The sequence below is a fragment of the Ailuropoda melanoleuca genome, chromosome 13 (genome assembly GCF_002007445.2).
Source record: "Ailuropoda melanoleuca isolate Jingjing chromosome 13, ASM200744v2, whole genome shotgun sequence".
Classification (NCBI taxonomy): domain Eukaryota; kingdom Metazoa; phylum Chordata; class Mammalia; order Carnivora; family Ursidae; genus Ailuropoda; species Ailuropoda melanoleuca.
The window spans coordinates 65,867,934-65,894,667 of record NC_048230.1 but is presented as its reverse complement, the minus strand read 5'-3'; the positions used below and the strand labels follow the sequence as shown (position 1 = coordinate 65,894,667).

Below are 26,734 nucleotides of genomic sequence, written 5' to 3'. Positions count from 1 at the left end.
TTCAAGATGCTTTCTGCAGAACCCCCAGAAAATACTTGTGTCCAATATTACTGCATGAATTTATAATAAACATACAATTGTACTATACATCACTCAGTCAGCAAGTATTGAATGGTAAAGAAAAGTTGTGGGAGAAAAAAATTTTACCAGACATAATTCCACTAACTTAGTTCACTTATTTCCCGCAACCTCTCAGCCTCACCCTAGGTGAGAACACAGGGTGCGATGTCTGTTCTGGGCCACGATTCTCACCGAGTACTATCCGTGGTGGGGAAGGGTCTCTGAGGGCAGCTTTACCTGAAGTGGGGTTAGACTCACATCATGAGCTCCATGAGTTCATTGACCAATGTCCCCTCAACTCGGTGTTGAGCTGGTTGGAGGAGCTCAGTAAATGTTTGTTGAATGAATGAGTGCATGACTACTTGCTAAACTGCCAGGTTAAGCCGTTCTGTGGATTTTGTACTGTATAAAGAATAGGCCTGACTCCCCTTCTTTCTCTTTCATTGAGGTATAAATGACACACAACACCATAGTAGTTTCGGGTATACGACACAATGATTCGCTACTTGCAGATACTGTGACAAGATCGACCACAATAAATCTCGTAAACCTCTGTCACCATGCGTAGTTACAAAATTTTTTATTGTGTTGAGAACTTTTAAGATCTACTCTTAGCAACTTTCAAATACGCAATACCGTATTATTAACTACAGTCACCAGGTTGTACATCACGTCCCCAAGACTTATTTATGTCATACCTAGAAGTTTGGACCTTCTGACCTCCTTCAACCATTTTGCTCCCTGCCCCTGCAACCACCAATGTGTTCTCTGTACCTATGAGCTTGATTGTTGTTGGGTTTTTTTTAGATTCCACGTTTAAGTGAGATCGTGTGTTATTTGTATTTCTCTGTCTGACTTATTTCACTTAACGTAATATCCTCAAGGTCCATCCATGTTGTTGCAAATGGTAAGATATCTTACTTTTTTATGGATGTCTAATACTTGTGTGTGTGTATGTGTGTGTGTGTGTGCATATACCACATTTTCTTTATCCTTTCATCCACTGATGAACACTTAGGTTGTTTCCATATCTTGGCTACAATAAATAATGTTGCAATGAACATGGGGGTGCAGAGATCTTTTCAAAATCAGCATTTTCGTTTTCTTCAGGTAAATACCCAGAAGTAGAATTGGTGGATCATATGGTAGTTCTATTTTTAATTCGTTGAGGATCCCCCACACTGTTTTCCATACTAGTTACGCCAATTGACATTCCCACTAACAGTATATGAGAGTTCCCCCCATCTGGTTGGCTCCCTTTTTGGGATAACATGGAGGGAGTCCTAGTTAATCATAAAGTGGATCCTGACTCTCTTTCCTCTTTCTTCCAGCTGGATCCTGAACCTCTTCCATGAAAGAATTGAAAACAATTTCAAAAATATCTTGGAACAAAAGGTAAACAAAAGGATAAGTAGCTTTGTGATTAATACATGGATCATTGGCATGTATGTATTTGGTATTTGAGAACAGTCTTGTCTCTTAAGTACATTGTCATTTGAATTTGCTTAGTAAAATTTTCTTCATTCATGGTGCAAAGGCAAGCTTCAAGGCTTTCCCAAGTTTGTATGACCACATATGCTAAATTGGCATTTGGAACTGGCAGAGCGTTTGATATCTAGTTGTAGATAATGTTACAGAGATATGGAGAAGTGACTTTGGATCCTTCCCTCACACCCTACACAAAAATCAATCCAGGTGGTCTAAGGATTTAAATGGCAAAACAAATTCAAAACTTTTTAGGAGAAAATCTAGGATATCTTTCTCGGTTAAGGAGAGGAAAATATTCTTAAATAAGACTGACCCCCCCTCCAAATGCACCATATTGAGAACAATAGCGGGCTAGCTTCAGTACCTCTCACCTCTGGATAAAGCCTTGGAGGCAGAGTGCCTTTTCCATTTACCTGGTGTGTATCTTTGGGCACATTGATGGACCCCCTGGAGTCTCACTCTACTCATTTGTAAAATGGGGACAAGGACCCCTATCTTGAAGGGGGCTGGTAAAGATTTGATTCGAAAACCACTTAGCAGCACCGGAAACACAGGCTGTGCTCAGAGCACTCACCAGTGTTGCAGAGTCATTTCTCAACCGCATTTCACCTTCTGGAATCTTCGCTCTTGAGCACATGGGTTCTGCAGTCAGACCTTTGGGGTTAGATCCCAGCTCTGCGCCTTTGCTGGCTGTGATGCCGTGGTTAACTGGCTTACCCTCTCTGAGCCTAAGGATTCTTGTCTGTAAAACAAGAATAATGACAGCATCTACCCTGCAGGGCTGTTGGGAGGACTGTATGACATCATACACACAGGGCCTCGAACAGAGGACGGGAAGAGTAAATGCGAGGTTATTTTCGTTGCCATTTATGCCCCAGTCGCCCGGTACGGTAGGCTGAGGCCAGAGGCAAGCTGTGGTCTCTGCCCTACAAATAAAGGAAACACAGTCCAGAAAACTCTGGATACCATGTGTCCAGGGGAGGATGGGGCAGGTGCCAGAGAGGCTGAGCCAGAGGAGTGGTCAGTTTCAGGGGATGGGGGCACTGACTGTGTCCCCACGGGGCTGAGAGTGTGAAGAGAGCTGTTGAGGAGAGAGAGGACCTCTGATCAGGGGACTTGGGGTGGATGAAGTCAGGCCCCCGAAGGGCTGGCTGCCCGGGTGGCGCTGCCCTTACCGTATGCCCCAGGAGAGGCCAGGTCAGGCCCACCGGACACAGGTTGGCTTGGTGTTTGCACAAAACATTGGTTCCCAAAGTGGGGAAGCTTCCCCAAACGAAGTGTTGATTTTCAGCGATGTGGAGCTTTGGTATTGCGTCGTGCAGAATGACGGAATGACGAAGGGATCCCCTTTGCAGTCCTTTATCTCTCTACAACAAAGGGAAATCTCAGTTTGGGACCAATGTATCCTGAACACTTTTAACAAAAAAGGGGCATTATGCAACTAGGCGACCCTATCTAGCCTGGCTTCCAGAACGTTTTTTCAGTCCCTTGTATTCTTTTTCCCCAGTTATATCACATTTATGCCAAGGGATGCCAGTTTTCCACTGACAAGTGATATAAAGTTTTTGTATTTTTTATTAAATGAATGTGATTTTTAAAAGGCCATTTGATGTTAAGTGGGTAGTAAGTGAATAGGTGAGATAGGCAAAGTCATAGAGAGGGTGTAGGAATAGCTGAAGTTAGGAAATCGGAAGACGGGGGACTTCTGGGATCTCCCAAGCATGTACAGAGAAGTAGGTTGGTGGCCCGCTGAAGAAAGGGATTCCTTCTGGCTTTGCTTTGGGGCCCTCTGGTGGCCCTAGTCAGTACTGCCTGCAGACCAGGCACCACACTCCTTAGGATTCCTTATTCCCACATAGCCAGGAGCCTGAACCCAAAGAGAAGGGGCTGAGGAATGAGATGATGCTTCAGGAGCTGCCTCCTACACCTGGAAGCTCTCCTGCTTTGCCCCTCGGCTCTCTAATAAATGTGTTTATGGGCTATACTTCTTGCCACTTACTTCCTGCCTATACTTCCTGCCAAGACATTGAACTGAGGACCATGACAATAGCAGACCCCAGAGCAGTGCCAACTTGGCCACCATTCACTTTTAACGTGGGTTCCAGAAAAGTCTATGCACTTAAGCTGGACCCACGTATGTGGCCCAGCCCAAATGGGACAGTGACCAAGCGCGGTGTGTTGACGGAGGTAGTGGCCTCTTCTCCCTTTCAACACACTCCTCCACCCCTCACACTCCTGCCTACAGGGTGAGGAGAAAAGCCAGGTTTCCTGGAGGGCGGTGGGGGAGGGGCAGGGCCCTGGACAGAGGGAGAGGGGAACTCCCCTGACTTTCTCCACCACTTCCTGCAGATCTGCGAAATGGTCAGGAAGTCAACCACGTCTCACCTGGAGCCCTATCTCCGGACTCTGCCAGGTTTGGAGGCCCCCTCCCTTCTCTGGGTACCATCAGATGTCATGACACCCACTACCCCCAGACCATCACCATCATCTCCCAAGAGCCCCAGGAGAACCTTCCCCCTCAAGTACCTGTCCATCCTACAGAGCTGGATATGGGGTGACCACCTCTCTTGGGGGTCCGTTCCGGAGGTAGAGGAGTAAGGCGACTGAGCATCGTGACTCGGAAACATGCCGGGTGCACGACGTGGGCAGAGGATGACAAGCACGTGGGAGAAGCACGTGTTGGCTCTGTCCTGGCTGCTTTAACAAGACAGGGATGCTCTGAAATCCCTGCGTAGGGCCGGGGGTCCACCCAGCCCTGTCCCTCTGGCTGCCCCAGGGAACTTCTACAGTCACATATCAGGTCAGGTGTCCCCTGTTCTTGGAACCCATCAAAGACTCCTCTGACTCTCAGGACACTGAGCCCCGCTTTGAGTGACAAGGCCTTGCTTGGTCTGGCAATGTGGCCAGCCACACAGTCCCTATATGCCTCCAATGTTATTAATTCCTCTAAAGCACCCTCTATGCCTCTACTATGCTCTGACTGCTACAAGATCTTTGCACGTCATTCCGTCTGCCAGGAACGTCCTTCCCCCACATCCACCCCTTTCACCCAGTCAACACACATTCTTCCTTCAGATCACAGCCCAAGCAATGCTTCCTCTGACTGCCTGTCCAAATCAGGTTGCAACCCCCTCCCCCTCACCATTTTACCCTCTGTTATATGACTGATATCATCCGATGGACTTATGCTATCTAACAGAGTTGGAATTTTACATTTATTTGCTCAAGTATTTGATTGTCTTTCCCTTCCCCCTCCCAACCCTTGACTGCCAAAGGACAGAGACTCTGACTATCTCACGCAACTGTTTCAGGAGCCCCTTGCATTTTGCCTGGCATATAGCGGGTGTTCAATAAATACTGAATGAATGAATGAATGAATACTGCACTCTCTTTGTGACTGAAGGTACCAGGGATCAGCCCCAGCCCCATTTCCATTCTCCAAAGGCAACAGTCCATGTGAAAGGAGAGCCCTGGAATTGTGCAGTGCACAACTCACACAGCTATGTTTGACTCCCCTATTCGTAACACTGTCTCTTTCCTGTTCCACAGTTATCTTAATGATTGACCAGGTTGCTGGCATTGACTACAGTTTAGTAGGTGCTCCCCAAGTGACTTCTCAAATCCTAGACACACCCTTCAAGGTAAGTTTCTGTGGAGAAAGGACCTTAGAGCTAAGGACTGGCAGAAAATAAGCACTAATTCCCAAAGTTGGCTCCTACCCTCCTTCTCCAGTTCATCTGCCCATAAGTTCCCATCCCTGACCAGTGCCCACAGCAGCAGTAGGAAACTAATATGCCCCCTCTTCATTCCAGTCTCTTCCACAGTTCCCTGGCGGTTGAGCCAGGTCTTGGAGTGCCATCTTCCTCCCATTTTATTTACTTAGCAAACACTTATATGCTTCTTACTAGGTGCCAGATGCTGAGTATTTGTACAAATGTTCACTTACGTAAATGTACGCATAGGCCCGTCAGCACCATTCTCATTCTGCAGATGAGGGGCTGAGGCCCAAGGGAGATAGGGACCTGCTCAACGTCCCAGAGCTAGTATATGACAATTAATCTCTAGAGTCCCTGCTTTCCACCACCAGGCTGCATCTTGAGCCTGGAGAACACAACACATACCTCCCCAGCCGACCTGTAAGAGGGGGATTTCAGGCAGCTGTCAGGGTCTAAATATTGCGGTGCTAGAAGGAAACTGTCAGGACCCCAGGCCCACATTCTGGAGAGGAACCGCCACCCAGACCACCGCGCCGGGCACAGGAGGCTTCCCTGGGCTCTGGATGCCTCTGCCTGGCACCCTCTCTGGTAGGAATCTTGGGGGGGTGACGTGTCCTTCTGTCTCCAGGGTGAATTCTTTGGCCGAAACTGGCACTCCCCAGCCCCCTTCGATGCTCCGCCCATCAGGTTGCCAGAGAAACATGATCACATGGTCTACTTTGCTGTCTCTGAATATGTCTTCAACACGGCCAGCCGGGCTTACCACCAGGCTGGGCGCATGAACTTCACCATCCAAAACAAGCACGTGAGTAGGGGAGGGAGAAGGCTGGGGTGGTGTGGGGTGGGGGGTGCGGATCCCAGGAGAGAGCGTCAGGCCAGACTGTAGCGAAGCTTGGGGGTTTTCAGGAGCCGGGGAAAGAATGTATAATCTGAAGCCTGCCAAATACGGGTTCAAATCCAGGCTGTGCATGTGGACCCCAACAGTGCCTGGTCCCCAGGGATCGTGTGAGAGAGTATCTGTTAGGAGCTTGGCATCTGATGCACGAGGCGTATGAGCCATTACTGGCACTTTAAAAAAACACAGCGGACTCTGCCTTATCGTATCAGGTCCTCCGGGCAGCAGATGCCAAGGCCACACTAGACTTGGAAGAGATGGGTTAGGGGAGCGCCCGCGAAGGGGAAAGGGGAGAGGAAGGAGAAGTAGGAGGGGACAGACTTCCCACGGAGCTGTGGAGGAGACGGGAAGGCAAGCACACTGGGGAGAAGTGCTGCCTGTCCAGCAGCTCCAAGAAGCCTCAGCTCAGCGGAGGGAGGGCACAGAGCGGAGCCCGCTTCTCAGAGGAGTGCCCTAGCAGGCGGAAATCGGAGGAGCCCGGCTCCAGGCTAAAATCCTGTGCGTGATCTTTCCAGCCTGACCACAGGCTATTAGGAAGGCTTGACCTGGGGGCTCCTCCCAGACTAGACTTGGTGCCAGGCCTGTGCTCAGCAGTCTCCAGAGGGAGCTGTGGTCAAGGACTCAAGCCTCCGCCCCATCCCCTCCTGGGCTGGGGCTGGTGGTACTCTCAGGTTGACTGCATTCCAAGCCTAGACACCTCGCTCAGAGGCCTCCTTATGGATGGGGGGGCAGTGGGGGATCCTCAGATGAGACTGCTCGGGTGCCTCTGCTGAGACCCCCTTGCTGGGGCCTGGAGGACAGCTTTCTCCAGTCTGACTTGGTACTCAGTACTTTTCTACTAGCTCTGCTCTCCCTCCTCCCCCTGGGTCCATAAACCAGCAAGAGCCTTTTCTCTGGGGCTCCTCTGGCAATAAGGTGACCCCCCTCCTCCCCTCTGCCGATGCATCTGACCTCACAGGGGTCATGCCACAGGGGAAATGGAGTAGTGGGGGCCGGTTCCCCTTGCTGTTGAGCCTCTTGCTTACACTATCACAGTAAGTGAATGAGGGCTTGTCACTTTCAGTGTGGCTCATTGTCTTGATCCTGCCTGTGATCAGACAAAATTCTCTAGCGCTACACGGGCTGTGCTGGGTCAGGGGCTGGGGGCTGTCTGGGAGAGCATAGCCCCAGCATGAATGGCTGTCAGCCAACTGCCCTTCTCACAGGGCACCCCCTGAAGGGAGATCTGAGCTGTGCACCCCCACAGCCAAGCCCTATAGGAGCCGCCCAGGTAAAGAGGGAATCTCAAGGGAGGAGAGATGGAGGAAGGTGGGCTGTGTGCAGGTGCAGGCAGGGCTCGCCAAGCTGGAAGATCAGCAAGGCAGAGGGGCGGGGAGAGAACACCAGGAGAGAGGGTTAGAGAAGGTTTGGGCAGCCGTATCTGGAAATGGATTCAATCCAGGTTGTAGTGGTTATGAGCCCTCGCTGGCCTCGAGGGGAGCATCCTAAGAAATAATAAATAACAAAAACAGACAGTAAGTAAGTGTTGGCTGAGATTCCAGGCACTGGGCTGGGGCTTTACCACGCAGCGTCTCATTCAGTCCTTGCCCATGCCGCATGGTGAGTGCTACGATTATCACCCCCATTTTACAGATGCAGGACCTAATACGTTTGCCAACAAGCAGTCAGCTAAAAAATGGCGGGAGTAGTATCGAACCCAAGCCGTCTGACTTCAGAGTCCATATCTCTAACTGCTACCACGTCCTGCATCTCAAGTAGCCTCCTGCTTCTCCTACCGCAGGTTCCCATGGACTCTCCCATCCGCCTGCACACCAGCTCGTTCCGGACCATTGTTCCTCGGGTAAGACCTCTGAACGCTCATCACAGAGAACTTGACCTGGACCAAATGTGGAGAGTAGTTGCACATCAGTGAGCTGTGTGGAGACTTTTCTTCTGCCCTCCCCCTAAGCCTCTGCCCTCTTTCCCCAGCTGGCCAGGTTGAACCCCAATATGGAACTAGAACTTGAGACGTCACCTGAAACAGCTTACCTATTAGAACAGTGGGTAAAGATAAAAGTCATTAAATTAATTTTCGTGTACAAAAATTCCCATCATTCTCTGACCCCTTGTGGCATAAAGACTCAGGATCTGGATTCGGATTGATTGCCCGTGTTTGAATCCTGGGTCTGCTGTTCTCTGTCTTTGGAACTCCATCTTGTCGGGCCTCAGTTTCTTCATCTGTCAAACGGGGACGACAAGAGTACCTGCCCCACTGGGTCGCTGGGAGGATCACGTGGGAGATAATAGCACTTAATCAGTGCAAATAGACAAGATCCTTCTGGGGCACGAGGAAGGGGGGCGCACATTGGGCAGGCTAATAATTTGGGGCTAGGCTAATAATTTGGGGCTAGGCCAATCATTGATATTTGTCTGATGTTTATGTAGAGATTAGCTGAAAAGAGACAGAAACAGAGTGGAGAAGAACAATCAGCCTCCCTTCTCTTGAACCAGGCAATTCAGCTCCAGCCCCAAACTTACACTGTAGTAAACACAAGCTGGCCTGCATTGAAGGCAGTATGGTGACCATCACTGTTACTGCAGCGTGCCCATTAGGGTGTCTCACTTTATTAGAGTGCCCTTTCCAACCACAACAGTCACCTATTGGAAGGGAGTTCTGGAAAAAACTGCCCTTCATCCTGCGATATTTCCACTGCTGGTTTAAGGCCCTTGGAGATTCAGGCTTTGGGGATCTGCCCATCTGGCCTTCCCTGATATATCTCGAGCTCCCTGTCTGCCTCCTGCCCTCCCCCTGAGCCTTTGCTCTCTTTCTCCAGCTGGCCAGGTTGTACCCCAATACGGAGTTAGAGCTTGAGATGTCACCTGAATCAGCTCCTTTCCTGAGGTTCACCCCTGGAAACGTGACCCTCATGCCGGTGCTAGACATCCAGGCCTTCGCTCTCCTGCCCACCTCCTCTGACCGCAAGCCACTCTTCCAGCTCAGGGTGGTAAGTCTGATCTCTGGACAGAGCAGCAAAGGATTACATCTGCCATGGGGTAAGCCTCTCCTTCCACTGAAGGACTGGGAGACGGATAGATGCTGGAGGCTACTTCGGCCTGGAGGGAACCTTGCATTTCTGGCCACAGCAGGCAGGCTTCCCAAGGGTGTACTCATCAAATCACACAGTCAGAATTGCAAGAAACCTTAAAAGTCATTCACTCCAGCTAAGTTGGACAATTTTAGCTTACTCACTGTTACATTAGCTATAAAAACAGGTTTAATCTGAACCATAACTCTTTTGAAATTGTTATAAACAAAATCATTAAATTACCTTTTTAAAGAAGGTATAAAATGTAAAGAACTCTGACGATGGCAATACTCTCCCAACGGATTTACACATTCAACACAATCCCTCTCGAAATTCCAGCTGGGGTTGTTTTTCTTTTTTTTGACAAGCCCATCCTAAAATTTATATGTAAATTCAAGGGACCCAGAACAGCCAAAACAATCTTGAAAAAGAAAAACAACGTGTAGGACTCATAGCTCCCTGTTTCAAAACTTGCTATAAGGCTGCAGCAGTCAAGATAGTGTGGTTCTGGCGCAAGGACAGACATACGGATCCACGGACTAGAACTGAGAATCCAGGAATAAACGGCCAGATTTATAGTCTACTGATTTTCAACAAGGGGACCAAGACAATTCAATGGGGAAAAAATGCGTTTAAGAAATGGTGCTGGGGGGGCACCTGGGTGGCACAGCGGTTAAGCGTCTGCCTTCGGCTCAGGGCGTGATCCCGGCGTTATGGGATTGAGCCCCACATCAGGCTCCTCTGCTATGAGCCTGCTTCTTCCTCTCCCACTCCTCCTGCTTGTGTTTCCCTCTCTCGCTGGCTGTCTCTATCTCTGTCGAATAAATAAATAAATAAATCTTAAAAAAAAAAAAGAAAAAGAAAAAGAAATGGTGCTGGGGCAACTGGATATCCACATGCAAAAGAATGAAACCAGATGCCTTCCTTGGACATACGCAAAAATTGACTCCAAGTGGACCCGAGACCCAGATGGGAGAGCTAAAATCACCAAACTCTCAGAAAAAAACACAGTACTAAATCTTCACGACCTTGGGTTAGGCAAAGCATTCTTAGATACAACTCAAAAACATGAGCAAAAAAATTAAAAATGGATAAGTTGGACGTCACCAAAGTAAAAAACGTCATGCTTCAAAGGACATAATTCAAGAAAGTGGAAAGACAACCCACAGAAGGAGAGAAGATATTTGCAAATTGTATATATGAGAAGGGACTTGTATCCAGAATATATAAAGAACTCTTACAACTCAGTCATCGAAAAAGACAATCCAATTTCAAAATGGGCAAAACGCTTCCTCCTCTGGGAAGATTGAGTAGATGTCCGTTTACCTCCCTACTCTTGCTGAGTCCAACCCAAACCTTACACAACACATACAAAATAAACAAGAAAACTCTGAAAGGCAGAGAGAAAAAGGTAGATAAGCCACGGGCCTCCGGATCTAAGGAATAACATGACGATGAGCTCCCTGGGGTTTCTTTTTGCCCTGCATATGCCAATTTGGGGCAACCCAGAAACACCAACAGGCATGAACATGAAAGAGCCCCAACAACACTGCCTCTCTCTAGCCAAAGGACCAAAGAAGGGGCAGCCTAGTAAGATAGAAAACTTGTAAACAATCAATGACTAAACTTGTAAACAATCAATAACTGTGCTCCTAAAGCCAAACACCAGAGAAAAAGCTCTGGCCCTAACCCCACCCAGGCGAGTAAAGGCTGACTGGGGATCCGAGACTGACACTGGCATGAGGCTGTAACAACATGCCCTAACGTCCCTGCTGGGGGGTGTCAGTGGAACAGAGAAAAGAACAAATAAATTAAGATATAGAACAACAGAAATTACCCTATCTGAACTCATCGCCTGAAAAAATGAACACAGCCTCAGGGACCTGTGGGACTACAACAAGAGATCTCCTCTTCCTGTCCTCAGAGTCTCTGGAGAGGAGAAAGTGGGAGGGGCTGGAAAAAGTACTCAAAGAAATAATGGCTAGAAATCCCCCAGATTCAATCATCTGGTTCAACCCCACCCCTCAACAGGCCAGGCTTCATCCTCACACCCAGCTGGCAGGTGGTGGTGTCTTTAAAGGTCCCTAGGGCTCAGGGACTCTCTGGACTTCTCTTAGTAGCCTGCTTCTGAGCTCAGTCATGCTTCTTGGTGGACAGTCTCCCCATTCGAATGCTCTGTGTCTTTAGCCTGGGCTTGTTTGCCCTTCTTGATGCTTCCATTAAGACCTCTAAAACCTCAGCTCGCCTTTCTTAAAGTCAGCTGTGGAGCCAAGAACATTCTGCATCCTCAGCCCATAATCCTTGGGTAGCTCCTTTTCATCCACATGTCCCGCATCTGGCTGAGGTTTCTGTTTCTGAAGATTTGTCTCCTGGACTGAGAGACAACAGGATTTCTACGTTACCTGAGAGGCTGGGTTATCCCCTTTTGCTTTTCTAGACAACCAACATCTCCGCCACCATCAGTGTGAGTTCGGACAGGATTGTTGGTTCAGTGACCACAGGAAGGTAAGAGGCCATGGGCAAGGGGAGGAAATGGGGTAGGATGGGGATAACCCTGCAGCGCCCAGAGCATCTAGTCTGTTCACTGATAGGGCTGGCATTGACCCTGGGGGACGGAGGTCTCCACTGGGGCTGGCTTATCCTCCAATCCGGGTGCCCCTTTGGAAAGGCGTGTTGACAGTGCCTCAGTGGGGGAGGTGAACTGCTGCAAAGGGATTACTTAGGAGCCATAATCTAGTTGGAAGACATGGGGCTTTGCAAGGACTTTATATATAAGATTGAGGAAAACTGTCAGTACTGCGTTTCAAAAAAGGAGGAGATTTTAGATGGAGGATTAAAGGCACCCCAAGGCACTCCTTGCTGCTGCCCTGCCCGGATACCCCACAGGCACATACTCAACCAGTGAGCCAGTGGGCAGGAGGGAATACACCGCCAGCAGGGGCTGGCCCATGCCCTGGTGCGTCCTTCTCTGGAGCCCTCACCTGTGCCCCATGTCCCACCCACTCTGGGTGCTGCGGAGCAGGTTCAGTGGGGCGTCAGAGGAACTAATTCCTGGCCTCAGGGGTCGATACCTGTCGGCTGAGAGAGTGCGCTGAGTCCATTAAAATGAACATCTCCTTAAGGCATCTTTAAAAAGAGAAGCTAAGGGTGAGCATGTGGGCATTTTTTGGAGGTCCCAGAATTTGAGTTTGTGCCTCAGCCTGCCTTGGGGGTCTGCCGTATCCGAGAGGACAGCCGAGGGCTTGGACTGGGGAGAGACAGCAAAATGAGGAGGACATAGGTGGTCCTCACACAGTGGTTTACCAAGGAATTAGCAAAACTACTCTGCCCCATGAGCAGAAAGCAAAATATTGGCCCAGGGCAGTTAGAATCCCTGAACAATGGAGCCAGGGCAGCAGCCGAGAGGATCAATGGGGGGATTGGGGTTTGGCTTCTCTAGTGACAACACCCGAGGTCCCCTGAGTCGCTCTACCTTTCTTCCCTCCGCCGGGTGCCAGCTGTTTGCCAGCATCACGCAGGTGCTCTTCCTCCCATTGTTATCGTCTGTTCCCACATTATGCAAATAATGCCTGTTCATGGCGTGGAAATTGCAAAAGTATTTAAAAAAAAAACCATACCCCCCATAACCCTGCCACATAGAGACTATCACTACTAATAGTTTCACTTTTCCTTCCAGTCTTTTTTTTAAATACACTTTTACGTCATTGGACATACAGAGCACTACTCTTTGCTTCCCACTTCTTCCAGTTAATTTTTATACCATCTTAATTTATTTAAGTTATTGAAGATGCTCAGTAACGGTAATTTGCAACAATGTCACTTCCTCTTAAATCGCTGTGATGCTGAAAGCCTTAAATGCGCAAGCACCACATTGCCGAGGAACCCTCGGGCGCCCGACCCCCAGAAATGGTCTTGCCCATAAGCGCTGCACTCCCCACTGGGGTAACTGCGAGGAAGTAGCAGCCACGGCGTGGGGTGACCCGTGCTTCTCTTTCTCCGCACAGTAAGCTGAAATTGGAACTGAAACACTCCAACGTCCGTTTCATCAACGTGAGTGGTTTTCTCCAAGCACCTCTTGTGTATCTTCTCCAAGCAGGGCTTCCGGGGGCTCCAAGAGAAGCGCCAAGGCCCCCGAGAAGACCGCTGCAGTCTTGCCAGAAGTGACGCCGTGTCTGAACGTTAATCGTCCNGAGAAGACTGTGCTGCAGTCTTGCCAGAAGTGACGCCGTGTCTGAAAGTTAATCGTCTAAGAAGGGCACTGCCTGAGGGCTCACGGGGAGACAGGACGGACATGAAGAGCACGAGCTTTGAAGGAAGATAGATCTGGGCTCTTAGACCGGCCGTGCCACTTGTTACTGTGTGACCTTGGGAAAGTAACTTAACCTTTCTGAGCCTCAGTTTCCTTGACTGTAAAATGGGAATGCACAACATTTACTTCAACCACTTCAAATGGGAACTGTAGCATGAAATGGGACAATGAATTTAGGAAGACACTTTGACAAGATGCTTCACACGTAGTAAGCTCTCAGTGTATGCTCACTATTGTAATAATAGTGGCTTGGGTGCGCAATGCCTTACCCAAAGCCCTCAGGGCTGATGCGCTTCAGAATGGAGAATTTATGAGAGGTCATTTGGAGCACGAACTATAGGTGATAGAACTCTTCCAGCAGGATCTGGGGCAGCACTCTGTAATCAGACACATCAATACTTCTGCAACAGATTTTTAAAATATCCACACGAAGTGTAATAAACACTAAACATCCCCATGGCCATTCAGGTCATGTTCTGCCATAAAATCAGCTTGTACGTACTGGTAGAGAATGAAGTCCAGAGACTGGAGTTGGGGAGATTGTGAATAAGGAGCTGTCTATCTGTAGTGGTGACAGTCACAGGCAACCTGTTTTGTAAGTGGGAGGGCATGTCGGTGTTTCTGGAAGCAGAGCGGGGGGCGGGGCAGCAAGGCATTCTTCCCTCAGACTCCTGTTTTCATTCATGTCCTGTCTGCTCCCTTTGCTCTGCCCACCCCCCACTCCAGGTGGAGCTGATGGAAGCCATCCTCAATTACTACGCGCTCCACACCATATACCCCTCTCTCAATGGTGAGAATGATACTGGGCGCCTGGGTGACTCCATGGGTTCAGTGTCTGACTCAGTTTCAGTTCAGGTCATGGTCTCGGGGTCCTGGGATCAAGACCCGAGTCGGGCTCCGCACTTAGTGCAGAGTCTGCTTGGGATTCTATCTCTCTCTCTCTCCCTTTGCCCCTCCCCCTGCTCATGCTCGCTCTCTCTCTAAAACAAATAAAATAAAATCTTAAAAAAAAAAAAGGACAGCTGCTACTGACTGCCCTGTGCAAACGTTAAATTCCACCCTTTCTGTAGGATTCATGGATCAGTCATTTAGTCATTCAACAAGCTGAGCCCCTCTTCTGCACTGGCAGAGGTCCTGGCAATCCGTTGGGCTTGCCCTCATGGAGTTTACGCTCTGTTGGGAAGGGAGATGTGTAACAGGCAGTGACAACCAGTGTGATAAATGCTGTGACACGAAGCACAGGGGGCTGCAGGAGCTGGCAGGGGGCACTGAACGTGACTCAGAGGTCAGTCCAGACTTCCAGGAGGCGAGGGTCACGTTGAGTCCCAAAGCAGAGGGAGGTAGGCCAAGGGAGGAGGGGCATTCCAAGCCGCACCTGGAGAACACCTGGTCTTAGCACACCTGGGTTCTGGACCAGGTTAGGTCACTGACTTGCCAGGTGACTGCGATGGAAAAGGTGCTTAGCACGGTGGCTGCCTAAGAACCCAGCCGGCCTCCTCCCATGCCAGGGCCTTCTCCGCCCGGCCTCACCATCTGTCTTTTACCACTATGAGATAAGAGCAGGGCAGTTGTCCTGGAAAAGACAAAGGGGAGGGGATGGTGGTCCTCGGGGATGAGTCCCTGGTCAGAATCACGGCATGCCCCATCCCGGGCCCCTCTGGCGGGTGGAGGCTGTCCACATCTGTCCCCTCCTGAAGAAGCCGCATTGACCAGGCATCCACATCTCCGTGCCCCCCCCAACAGAAAACCAGCCCTGAATCCAATAGCCAACCACATTTCAAAGTAGCCTGTCCTCTCACAGGCCAGCGGCAAATGCCACGAGCGTGTGTCCGCACCTCTCCAGCCTTCCCCGTCCAGCCCGTGTCTCTCTGCTCTTTATCTTCCAGCAAAGCTTGAGGAGGGCTTCCCTCTCCCTCTGCCAAGGGACACCCACCTCAACAGCTTGGAGCTCCAAGTCCACGAGGTCAGTGAGACGTGGGTTCTGGGTGGGGAGCTCTAAGACCTCCTGGGAGGGCTGCTTCGGGGCTGGTAGAATTAGGGGGAGCCCCTGACTCCCACTGACATCCTGGAACTAATGTTTATAGGAAAAAAATACTTTTGTTTTAAATTTTGGAGTATAGAGGGCACGTGTTGTGTGGAATCTTGACTTCCACGTGAGCTCAGTTGCCAGTTAACTCAAACACGTCAACTGAGGATCAACACTGTGCAGGGCCCATTAGCCATGTAGGGCAGGAAGGGAGTGTGCAGAGGAGTCCAATTAGATGTCCCCTTTTGGGGTTAATGAGCCAGAAACCCCTCGGTGGTGTGAGAATCTCCACGGGGCCCCGGCCAGCCTTCCGGCCCGCAGCAGCAAGGGATGGGCCTGGAGCAAAACCGAGCAGGCCTTTAGGGCAAGAAACACATCAGGAGCGGGGACAGGGACAATGACAGTTCACTCTCTAACTCCAGAGGTAGCCATGTCTTCCCTGTTCATAGCATGTTCTTACTCTAAGGGAATCCTGGACTACGTCCTCATAAACTAATTGTGTGAGGGGAGTGAATTCAGGCAGCACCCAGATGTGCACTGTTCTCCTGGGAGAAAAAGCTTCTGGAGGAGGACAGTGACATTCGTGTGTGTCTTCCGGAAATCAGAATATTGGGAAATGAAAATAAATTCCCAGGGTCAGGCAGCTAAGAGGGACAGTGTTTTCTAAAGGCCTCCAAGACCTAAAGGCATGGTTTTTGCACTTACCTGGTTTTCGGGCCAAGTGAGAACTTGCCTCTTCCCCTGAAGGTTTCTCTTCCAGGAAGCTCCTATCCCCTGTAGCTCAGAAAACGGTCTTTCTTGTCTGTCCTTTTTGCCTTCTCTCCAGAATTTCTTGCTCCTGGGAGCCAACCTTGATGAGGCTGAACACTGAGGAAGGAGCAGCGTGGCTGGAGGAGGGGACGGCACCACAGCTGGGCCTGCCCCCACCCCCGCGGGGGGTCCGGAGGCTGCGGCCGCTCTGCCTCCACTCCTCATTAAAGCCTCCTCCACGTGGACACTCGTCACCGGGGAGCCTGGAGCACCCGATGACACCCCTGACCGTGGGACACCTTCCCCACCCCTCTCCTCCTCCTTCCTGTGCCCTTTCCTGCCCCCTTTGCAGCTGTCCTTAGCCTCACTCTGGGCAGCCGCTAGAATAAACTTCAGTGAAGGGGGGAAGCGTGAGCAGTGTCCAGTCACCGCAGAGCTCAAAGCACGCTGCTCATCGTTAAACATGAACTTAGTTGGACATGTCCTTTGATGTTGTGGCTACAGGAGCAGAAGTGAGACAACGTGGGCTTAAAGCCTTGTGTTGCCACTTCCTTGGTGCATAAATATTCACTGACATGGGAGCAGAGACCAGCCAGCCGCTACATGAGTTCAACATTTATTCAACAAACCTCGATTTCAGTTTGCTGCTGAGTGTCCTGCACTGGCCTCCGTGTCTGGGCTCGGTGCTGTGGAGGGAGGGGGTCAAAGTCTTCCTCAAGCTTTCTGCCAAAAACAGGGGCCAGCAGACCAGAGAGCAGATTTTTCAGGCTTTTACCACACATCTAGTCTCCATCGGGACTACTCCTCCCGGCCACTGTAGCAGAGAACAGCCAGACAGCCAGTGAGCGGGCGTGGCTGTGTTCCAATAAAACTTTATTTACAAAAACAGGTGGCAGGCCAGATCTGAGTGGCGGGCCACGCGGTGTCCACCCGTGGTCTAAAAGAATAATCCACCTCCAATAGATAGGATTTATACCATGAATACAGGTCTGGTTTTCAATTAGGAGATGTGCTAACATGTCACAAGAGTAATAAAGAGCTCAGGCTTGAGGCAAGCCTGGCCTGCTTTCGAATACTGGCTCCCTCTCCTCGGCTCTCCGCAATCCCCCAGAATCCTGTGTTTTAAAATAGCACAAGCAGTGGCCAATGACCATGCCACTCGAAGCCCCCTGCTCAACCTTAAACGTGTTGAATGACTTAGTTGCACGTGTCATTTGACATCATGACGTGGGGAAGAGGAGAGATTGAAATAAACTATGTGGAAAGTGCTCAGGGCGATTCTTGGCCCGAGCTGTGCTAGATCGATAAACTAGCATGGTCATCACCGTCCACTCCTCGTTATTAAAGACCCCTTCATAGACGAGGAGTAGGATGACAGATTTTCAAATTTTTAGTCTGTCTTGCACCATCAACCAAAATCATACCTGTGATGAGATCACAGAGGTGTTGCCTTTTTATCTCGGAAGGCCCAGGAAATGAGCCAGAATGTCAGACAACCTTGGCCAGGAAAACCCAAAGTGTCTAAAAGTGGAGCCGTGAGATGGTCAGCCAGGATGGTGAAAGAGAATGAACCGAAGTGAAATATCATCCTGAAATGCTCAGTTAATTATCAGAGTTATGACTTTCCCTGTAGATTATTCTATCTCCTCTGTTGCCCTCGCCGTCAGCTATTGGAAAGCAACTGTAAAAACTGTCCTTCCTCCCCCTCTGCCCCTTCCTTCTCTGTTTCTGCAACCTCACAGCCGTTCTCCTTCCTCCTGGGGAGCACAGTGCCAGGCTTACCCCCGAGGCATGCCTACCCCCATCTTCCCCTGTGGGTGTGCAGGGGTGCCACGTATGGTTGTGAAGGCTGTGCACTGTACAGCTCTTGGGAGCCCCATTCACATCATGGTCTGTAGCTGAGATGCAGAGATGGTGAGACATGCCATAGAAAAGGCTTGATTTAAACCAAGTTTTCTCAACCTCAGGATGTTGAACATTTTAGGCCAGATAATTCTTTGTTGTCATGGGCCATCCTTTTACATTGTAGAATGTTCAGCAGCTCCCAGGCCTCTACCCACGAGACAGTGGCACACCCCCGCACACACAGTGGTGCCCACCAATGACATGTCCAGACATTGCCAGAAGCCCCATGCAGTGGGTAAAATAGCACCGTGTTGAGAATCACTAACAAAGGAAAGATGTTCTCCCAGCATATCCTACTCTGCTGAAAGCCCTGGGTTAGCCCATCCTAGGGGAAGACAGAAAGTACCAGCCTTGCCCCCAAAGTGGCTGCTCTCACTAATAAAGCCATTAGAGACCATCTTAAGGGCAAAGCCCTTGTGGATTTTTCTAGCCCCACGATGTACCCTCACTAGGTAGAAGATAGCTAAACTTGCTGAGGGCCAAACATGTGCCAGGCTACACAGAAATCTAGGTTTTACAAGAAGTGTGGGANAGTTCACTCTCTAACTCCAGAGGTAGCCATGTCTTCCCTGTTCATAGCATGTTCTTACTCTAAGGGAATCCTGGACTACGTCCTCATAAACTAATTGTGTGAGGGGAGTGAATTCAGGCAGCACCCAGATGTGCACTGTTCTCCTGGGAGAAAAAGCTTCTGGAGGAGGACAGTGACATTCGTGTGTGTCTTCCGGAAATCAGAATATTGGGAAATGAAAATAAATTCCCAGGGTCAGGCAGCTAAGAGGGACAGTGTTTTCTAAAAGCCTCCAAGGCCTAAAGGCATGGTTTTTGCACTTACCTGGTTTTCGGGCCAAGTGAGAACTTGCCTCTTCCCCTGAAGGTTTCTCTTCCAGGAAGCTCCTATCCCCTGTAGCTCAGAAAACGGTCTTTCTTGTCTGTCCTTTTTGCCTTCTCTCCAGAATTTCTTGCTCCTGGGAGCCAACCTTGATGAGGCTGAACACTGAGGAAGGAGCAGCGTGGCTGGAGGAGGGGACGGCACCACAGCTGGGCCTGCCCCCACCCCCGCGGGGGGTCCGGAGGCTGCGGCCGCTCTGCCTCCACTCCTCATTAAAGCCTCCTCCACGTGGACACTCGTCACCGGGGAGCCTGGAGCACCCGATGACACCCCTGACCGTGGGACACCTTCCCCACCCCTCTCCTCCTCCTTCCTGTGCCCTTTCCTGCCCCCTTTGCAGCTGTCCTTAGCCTCACTCTGGGCAGCCGCTAGAATAAACTTCAGTGAAGGGGGGAAGCGTGAGCAGTGTCCAGTCACCGCAGAGCTCAAAGCACGCTGCTCATCGTTAAACATGAACTTAGTTGGACGTGTCCTTTGATGTTGTGGCTACAGGAGCAGAAGTGAGACAACGTGGGCTTAAAGCCTTGTGTCGCCACTTCCTTGGTGCATAAATATTCACTGACATGGGAGCAGAGACCAGCCAGCCGCTACATGAGTTCAACATTTATTCAACAAACCTCGATTTCAGTTTGCTGCTGAGTGTCCTGCACTGGCCTCCGTGTCTGGGCTCGGTGCTGTGGAGGGAGGGGGTCAAAGTCTTCCTCAAGCTTTCTGCCAAAAACAGGGGCCAGCAGACCAGAGAGCAGATTTTTCAGGCTTTTACCACACATCTAGTCTCCATCGGGACTACTCCTCCTGGCCACTGTAGCAGAGAACAGCCAGACAGCCAGTGAGCGGGCGTGGCTGTGTTCCAATAAAACTTTATTTACAAAAACAGGTGGCAGGCCAGATCTGAGTGGCGGGCCACGCGGTGTCCACCCGTGGTCTAAAAGAATAATCCACCTCCAATAGATAGGATTTATACCATGAATACAGGTCTGGTTTTCAATTAGGAGATGTGCTAACATGTCACAAGAGTAATAAAGAGCTCAGGCTTGAGGCAAGCCTGGCCTGCTTTCGAATACTGGCTCCCTCTCCTCGGCTCTCCGCAATCCCCCAGAATCCTGTGTTTTAAAATAGCACAAGCAGTGGCCAATGACCATGCCACTCGAAGCCCCCTGCTCAACCTTAAACGTGTTGAATGACTTAGTTGCACGTGTCATTTGACATCATGACGTGGGGAAGAGGAGAGATTGAAATAAACTATGTGGAAAGTGCTCAGGGCGATTCTTGGCCCGAGCTGTGCTAGATCGATAAACTAGCACGGTCATCACCGTCCACTCCTCGTTATTAAAGACCCCTTCATAGACGAGGAGTAGGATGACAGATTTTCAAATTTTTAGTCTGTCTTGCACCATCAACCAAAATCATACCTGTGATGAGATCACAGAGGTGTTGCCTTTTTATCTCGGAAGGCCCAGGAAATGAGCCAGAATGTCAGACAACCTTGGCCAGGAAAACCCAAAGTGTCTAAAAGTGGAGCCGTGAGATGGTCAGCCAGGATGGTGAAAGAGAATGAACCGAAGTGAAAATATCATCCTGAAATGCTCAGTTAATTATCAGAGTTATGACTTTCCCTGTAGATTATTCTATCTCCTCTGTTGCCCTCGCCGTCAGCTATTGGAAAGCAACTGTAAAAACTGTCCTTCCTCCCCCTCTGCCCCTTCCTTCTCTGTTTCTGCAACCTCACAGCCGTTCTCCTTCCTCCTGGGGAGCACAGTGCCAGGCTTACCCCCGAGGCATGCCTACCCCCATCTTCCCCTGTGGGTGTGCAGGGGTGCCACGTATGGTTGTGAAGGCTGTGCACTGTACAGCTCTTGGGAGCCCCATTCACATCATGGTCTGTAGCTGAGATGCAGAGATGGTGAGACATGCCATAGAAAAGGCTTGATTTAAACCAAGTTTTCTCAACCTCAGGATGTTGAACATTTTAGGCCAGATAATTCTTTGTTGTCACGGGCCATCCTTTTACATTGTAGAATGTTCAGCAGCTCCCAGGCCTCTACCCACGAGACAGTGGCACACCCCCGCACACACAGTGGTGCCCACCAATGACATGTCCAGACATTGCCAGAAGCCCCATGCAGTGGGTAAAATAGCACCGTGTTGAGAACCACTAACAAAGGAAAGCTGTTCTCCCAGCATATCCTACTCTGCTGAAAGCCCTGGGTTAGCCCATCCTAGGGGAAGACAGAAAGTACCAGCCTTGCCCCCAAAGTGGCTGCTCTCACTAATAAAGCCATTAGAGACCATCTTAAGGGCAAAGCCCTTGTGGATTTTTCTAGCCCCACGATGTACCCTCACTAGGTAGAAGATAGCTAAACTTGCTGAGGGCCAAACATGTGCCAGGCTACACAGAAATCTAGGTTTTACAAGAAGTGTGGGAGCTCTGCAGGAAGCACGGCCCTGGACCACAATGTCTGTGCCACTGAACCATGAAAGCACCAAAGACGCCTGCAGATTTTCTAATTGTCAAAGCTTTATTCGTAAAACTAACCTTTCCCATTTGGGGGAGGGGGAAGCTGTCTGCCTTGACTGGGGAGAACACCTTCTATTACAGAGATGCCCCAACAGTTGGGATATTGGCCAAAGACAGCATCTAGATGTAAAGCCCGGTTCCTTCAATATCTCCTGTGAATATCAGGTATGCATCTTACACCACGAAACTAGGGTGGGAAAAGGTCTCCTTTCTTTATGTTGGCTAAATTAAGTATAATCTCTGTGCCCCCATTTATTGAACTATTAGGAAATTCTTCCCCCATTGTTGCTGGATGTCCTTATTCCCTCAGAGACATGTAAAGGTCCTGGGGTATTCCCTAGTCCCAAACATTGGGGAGCCCCACTGGTGTCCAGTCTGTCACCATCTTTCCTCTCTCATAGAGAAGGCAGCTTTGTGAGGGGTCTGCCCAATGCCGTAACACACCCCACCCCCTTCCAAGATGATGGATGACTTTTCTGATCTGACCATTTCTGCCACCCCTGACTCTTTCAGCCCCAATCCTTCTGGGACAATTCAGCAAGAGTCCTCCTGAATGCCCGTGGGTGACCCATCTTCTTTCTCCACTTTCATTCCCGTCGGACCTTTCTGAAGCTGGAAGAACAGCTTGGCCTATCTCTGGGGCTCCCTTGTCTGAGCGTATGTTAACAGCCTGTTTGGGATTTCCCTGACTGGCTATCAGAATGCTCAGGTAATTTTCAGCCAAAATCTGTGACCAAAAATTGACATTCCCTTGTATTTTAAGAGCTCAGCCTGTCACCCTGATCGCTGGATGCTTCGGTTTGCTGGCATTTCTTCCTAAAGAACCCTGTCGGGTCTCATGAAAGATGTGCCCCTGGCAGCGGTGGGCACAGCCTGCATCCGGGGGGGTGTTAGGTATTAGGGAGGCCTCCCAATGGTGGGTGCAGGGCTGCCTTCAATCTTATAATCTTTATAGCACTACCAATCATAAAGACCGTGTTAGCTAAAATTGTAATTTTTAGGTCCTTCACTTTTGTAAAACCTCAAATGTCAATTTGAATTCATGGATAAATATTTTTGGATACTGGACGCTTTCTAAGTTAAAAAGTCTTTAAACTTTAGTCACTAAACCTTGCTAATTTATCCCTTATTCTTATGTACTTAAAATAGCTATAAATTAACCAGATGGGTGATATGCTTAAATATAAAAAGATAATATTAAATGCAAACTAATGGAGAAAAATAGCTAGATAGTCATTGTTTTCCTGTCTTCTAGTTTTCTGGAGTCTAGTGTTTACTTTGCTAATAATGGTAATTAACAAAAATGACTAAGGTGATATTAAGCATAATTACAGGGAGATGCAAGTATGTGTATGAGATAATACATGTAGTTTAAGGGAATTATTACAGTTTACTATGATGGTAAATTCATTAGGATATGTGCACTTTTTATGTAATATGTTGATAAGGTCAATTATATTTTGAAAATAAGATTCATTTTTAAAGTGTCTAGTAAAAATAATAAAAAGATTATACTGTAAATGCACAAATTTCAGTAACAATTTTTTGACTTGGGTCATACTACCTGCACTGTTCCTAAACAACAAACACCCATATTAAAAATTGACAAAGTTGGCTCAATGAATTCATCCACAAGAAAGATTTATAAATCCTTTACTGATGGGGCCCCTGAGCGGATCAGTCGTTGGGCGCCTGCCTTCGGCTCAGGACGTGATCCCAGGGTCCTGGGATCGAGCCCCACATCGGGCTCCCTGCTCTGCTGGGAGCCTGCTTCTTCCTCTCCCACTCCCCCTGCTTGTGTTCCCTCTCTCGCTGGCTGTCTCTGTCAAATAAATAAATAAAATCTTTTAAAATAAATGAATAAATAAATAAATCCTTTACTGAACACTGCTACATGGTTGGCACACACGCACAAATAAAATTAGAATTTCAGGGGGTTTTGGTAAAATTATTTTATTCTGTGCCAGATAGTTTTTTTTTCCATTCCAGTATAATTAATATACTGTTATATTAGTTTCAGGTGTACAATATATGGATTCAACAATTCTATACATAACTCAGTGCTCACGGGGGGAAGTGTACTCTTAATACCCTTCACCTATTTCACCATCCCCCCCTCACCTGCCTTCTGGCAACCACCGGTCTGTTCTCTGTATTTAAGTCTGTTTTTGTCTCTTTCGTTGGCTTTGTTTTGTTTCTTAAATTCCACATGTGTGAAATCATTTGGTATTTTTCATTCTCAAATGGCCTTAGTTCACTTACCATTATACCCTCTAGATCCATCCATGTTGTTGCAAATGGCAACATATTGCATATTCTATTGTGTGTCTGTGGGCACGCGTGTATACACATATATGTACACATTTTCTTTATCCATTCATCTGTCGATGGACACATGGGTTGCTTCCCTATCTTGGCTATTGTAAGTAACGCTACAGTAAACATAGGGGTGCCTATATCTTTTTCAAATTACTGTTTCCATTTTATTTGTGTAAATATCCTGTAGGGGGATTACTGGATCGTGTGGTAGTTTTTTTAACTTTTTTTGAAACGTCCATACTGCTTTCCATGATGGTTGCACCAATTTACATTCCCACCAACAGGGCACAAGGGTTTCTTTTTCTCCACGTCTATATAGCTTACTTTTTTGATACTAGTCGTTCTGATTCATATGAGGTGATATGTCATTGTGACTTTGATGTGCATTTCCCTGATGATGAGTGATGCTGAGCATCTTTTCGTGTCTCTGTTGGCCATCTGGATGTTATGTCTGGTATACTCTTGATTCGTCTTAACAAAAGTTCCTTATTTCTAAAAAAAAAAAAGTTGTTTCTAATAGCTATTGACTTTTCATTGTGGTTTTTAAAATACTGTCTTGCAGTAACTTTTTCTTACATTTGGAAAGTGTGATGTGTCCCTATTTTGTCCTCTGACAATTCTTGCCTTTTCCTTTCCCAAATTCTGAATAAAATGCTTAAAATGTCTTTTAGTCCTAAACTATCTTTGGATTTCCTTGAGTGGCCACCAGGTTACACAAAGATTTGCCCCTTCCCCTTAGAAAGGATAAAAGCTATTAGATTTTATCATTCTCTAAGTTTTAATCAACTCAAAACTTGTGAGAGCTCTGTTTACCAAATTTAGGATAAAAAACCACAAAAAAGTGACAAAAGAAGTTCCATCTTCCTGAGTTAATTACGTATAGACTATATTAATATAAAAACAGAATAATTGTATACTTCTCAGATTAGAAGAAACATACTCCTGTCCAAGCAAAGACTGGTACAAAAACTGTCTACAGAGTGATTTTAAGGTTTCAACATCCTTGCCTGTGACAATCACAGGCATTTAGGATATAAACCTACAGCTACTGGTTTATCAACGTCGTCACAGTTCATATGTTCTTAGTCCAAGGTAATCCTTCACTACATCCTCAGAAATTGTTATTCCTCAAAAGAGGCTTTCACTGTTCCACTGATTACTACATTCGCTGACGCTATTCAGTCTTGGCACCTTAGTAGAGGGGAGTAGATGTCTGAGATCTTCAACACTGGCGGGAAAAATTTAAAAGCCTGACCAATGTTTCTCATGCATGACCTGTCTACAGCTGAATTCTGACAAAACTGTAGACAGTCTGAAGCCAAAGCCTCATGGAGACACGCCCCTCCAAGTGGACCGTACTCAACTGTCCCCAATGAGATATATGTTTGGATCGTTATATATTCATTCAAGGACAGATCCAAGATTTGTCAGAAAATCACAGCTTTGGGGCGCCTGGGTGGCACAGCGGTTAAGCGTCTGCCTTCGGCTCAGGGCGTGATCCCGGCGTTACGGGATCAAGCCCCACATCAGGCTTTTCTGCTATGAGCCTGCTTCTTCCTCTCCCACTCCCCCCGCTCATGTTCCCTCTCTCTCTGGCTGTCTCTGTCAAATAAATAAATAAAATCTTAAAAAAAAAAAAAAAAAAAGAAAGAAAATCACAGCTTTGATAGTGACCAAGAAAAGTTCATGTTACAACAGGCAAATAACTCTGACTTTGTAGAACTGTCCCCTGTGGGCTTTATCAGACTATTCAAGTTTTCCATCTCTCCTTAAAGCAATTTTGTTTTCTAGAAATATGTTCATTTTATCAAAGTATAAACTTTTATAGACAAGAAGTAATCTATATTATTCCCTAACTTTGGCTTCTTTCCACTTTTTTATTCTCATTACTTCTATTTTCTTTGTTACTTATTAAATTTGTCTTCTTCCTAATTTAAGCACAAGGCATAAATTTCTTAGAAATTATTTGGGCTACATCCCACAATATTTGGTATGTAGAAATTTGTATTATCATTCAGTTGTTAATATTTTTAATTCCTCTTATGGTATCATCTTTGATGAGGTATTTTAAAACCTGTTTTAATAAATTTCCCAAACAGGGATTTTTTTCAAATCTGTTTTTGCTTGTTATTGCATATACACTGTGGTACAAAGGTAGTCTGTAGGACTGATTCTTGGTATTTCCCACTTGTTTTATAACCCAGAACATGAACAGTATTCATACATATACCCTTTGTATGCTTGAGAAAGTACTTATCCCCTAATTTGGAAATAAATGTTTCTAAATATCTATTAATTATATTATATACATCTTTTGTTGTAAAGGGAACTATTTTCGCTTTCCCACAAACTTCGGCTTTAGGGGCTACATCCTGAAAGCCCCCAAGACGAAAGAGAAATATGATCGATCTTGGTAGGGTGCAGAGGAACCTTCAATAAATAATAGGAAGAGCTAACAATTACTGAACATTCTGAAGGGACACATTACACAGGCTTTTTCATACACCAGTCTGTTTTACCCCTACCTTACCATATTCCTGCAAAGCTGTGGTTCTCATTTTACAAGAGGCAACCAAGGTCAGGGAGTACAAAACCTGCCTTATGCCACCCGTGGGCTAGACCCCGGGTCTGTGGGACTGCAAAGCCAGTGATCTCACACCCCTGCAGGCTGCTGCCGCAGGTTTATCCACCAACACTCAGAACTACCCTGATCAGCAGGGACGTGGCACCCATCCTCTTCAGACTCAAGTAACAGCTTTTCTGTAAAGGTGTCCAGCAACACTCTTCATTC

At 47.9% G+C, this 26,734-nt stretch overlaps 1 protein-coding gene across 10 annotated transcripts in view; it reads left to right on the top strand.

Annotated features, from left to right (window-relative positions):
* The window catches only part of LOC100476795 (lipopolysaccharide-binding protein), a 28,987-nt gene extending 5,842 nt beyond the window's left edge, over positions 1 to 23,145 (top strand). Inside the window, exons 5-16 of one of the 10 annotated variants that reach the window (XM_034639771.1) lie at positions 1,392 to 1,455; positions 3,898 to 3,961; positions 5,098 to 5,189; positions 5,893 to 6,069; positions 7,940 to 7,999; positions 8,973 to 9,143; positions 11,662 to 11,729; positions 13,229 to 13,274; positions 14,260 to 14,323; positions 15,420 to 15,496; positions 21,706 to 21,789; positions 22,138 to 23,145. In XM_034639771.1, coding sequence (XP_034495662.1) covers positions 1,392 to 1,455; positions 3,898 to 3,961; positions 5,098 to 5,189; positions 5,893 to 6,069; positions 7,940 to 7,999; positions 8,973 to 9,143; positions 11,662 to 11,729; positions 13,229 to 13,274; positions 14,260 to 14,323; positions 15,420 to 15,496; positions 21,706 to 21,789; positions 22,138 to 22,191 — 1,021 coding nt within the window. In that variant the 3' untranslated portion in view covers positions 22,192 to 23,145. The other 9 variants (XR_004619368.1, XM_034639770.1, XM_034639772.1 and 6 more) reach the window with 9 other exon arrangements.
* The last annotated feature ends 3,589 nt before the right edge of the window (positions 23,146 to 26,734 follow it).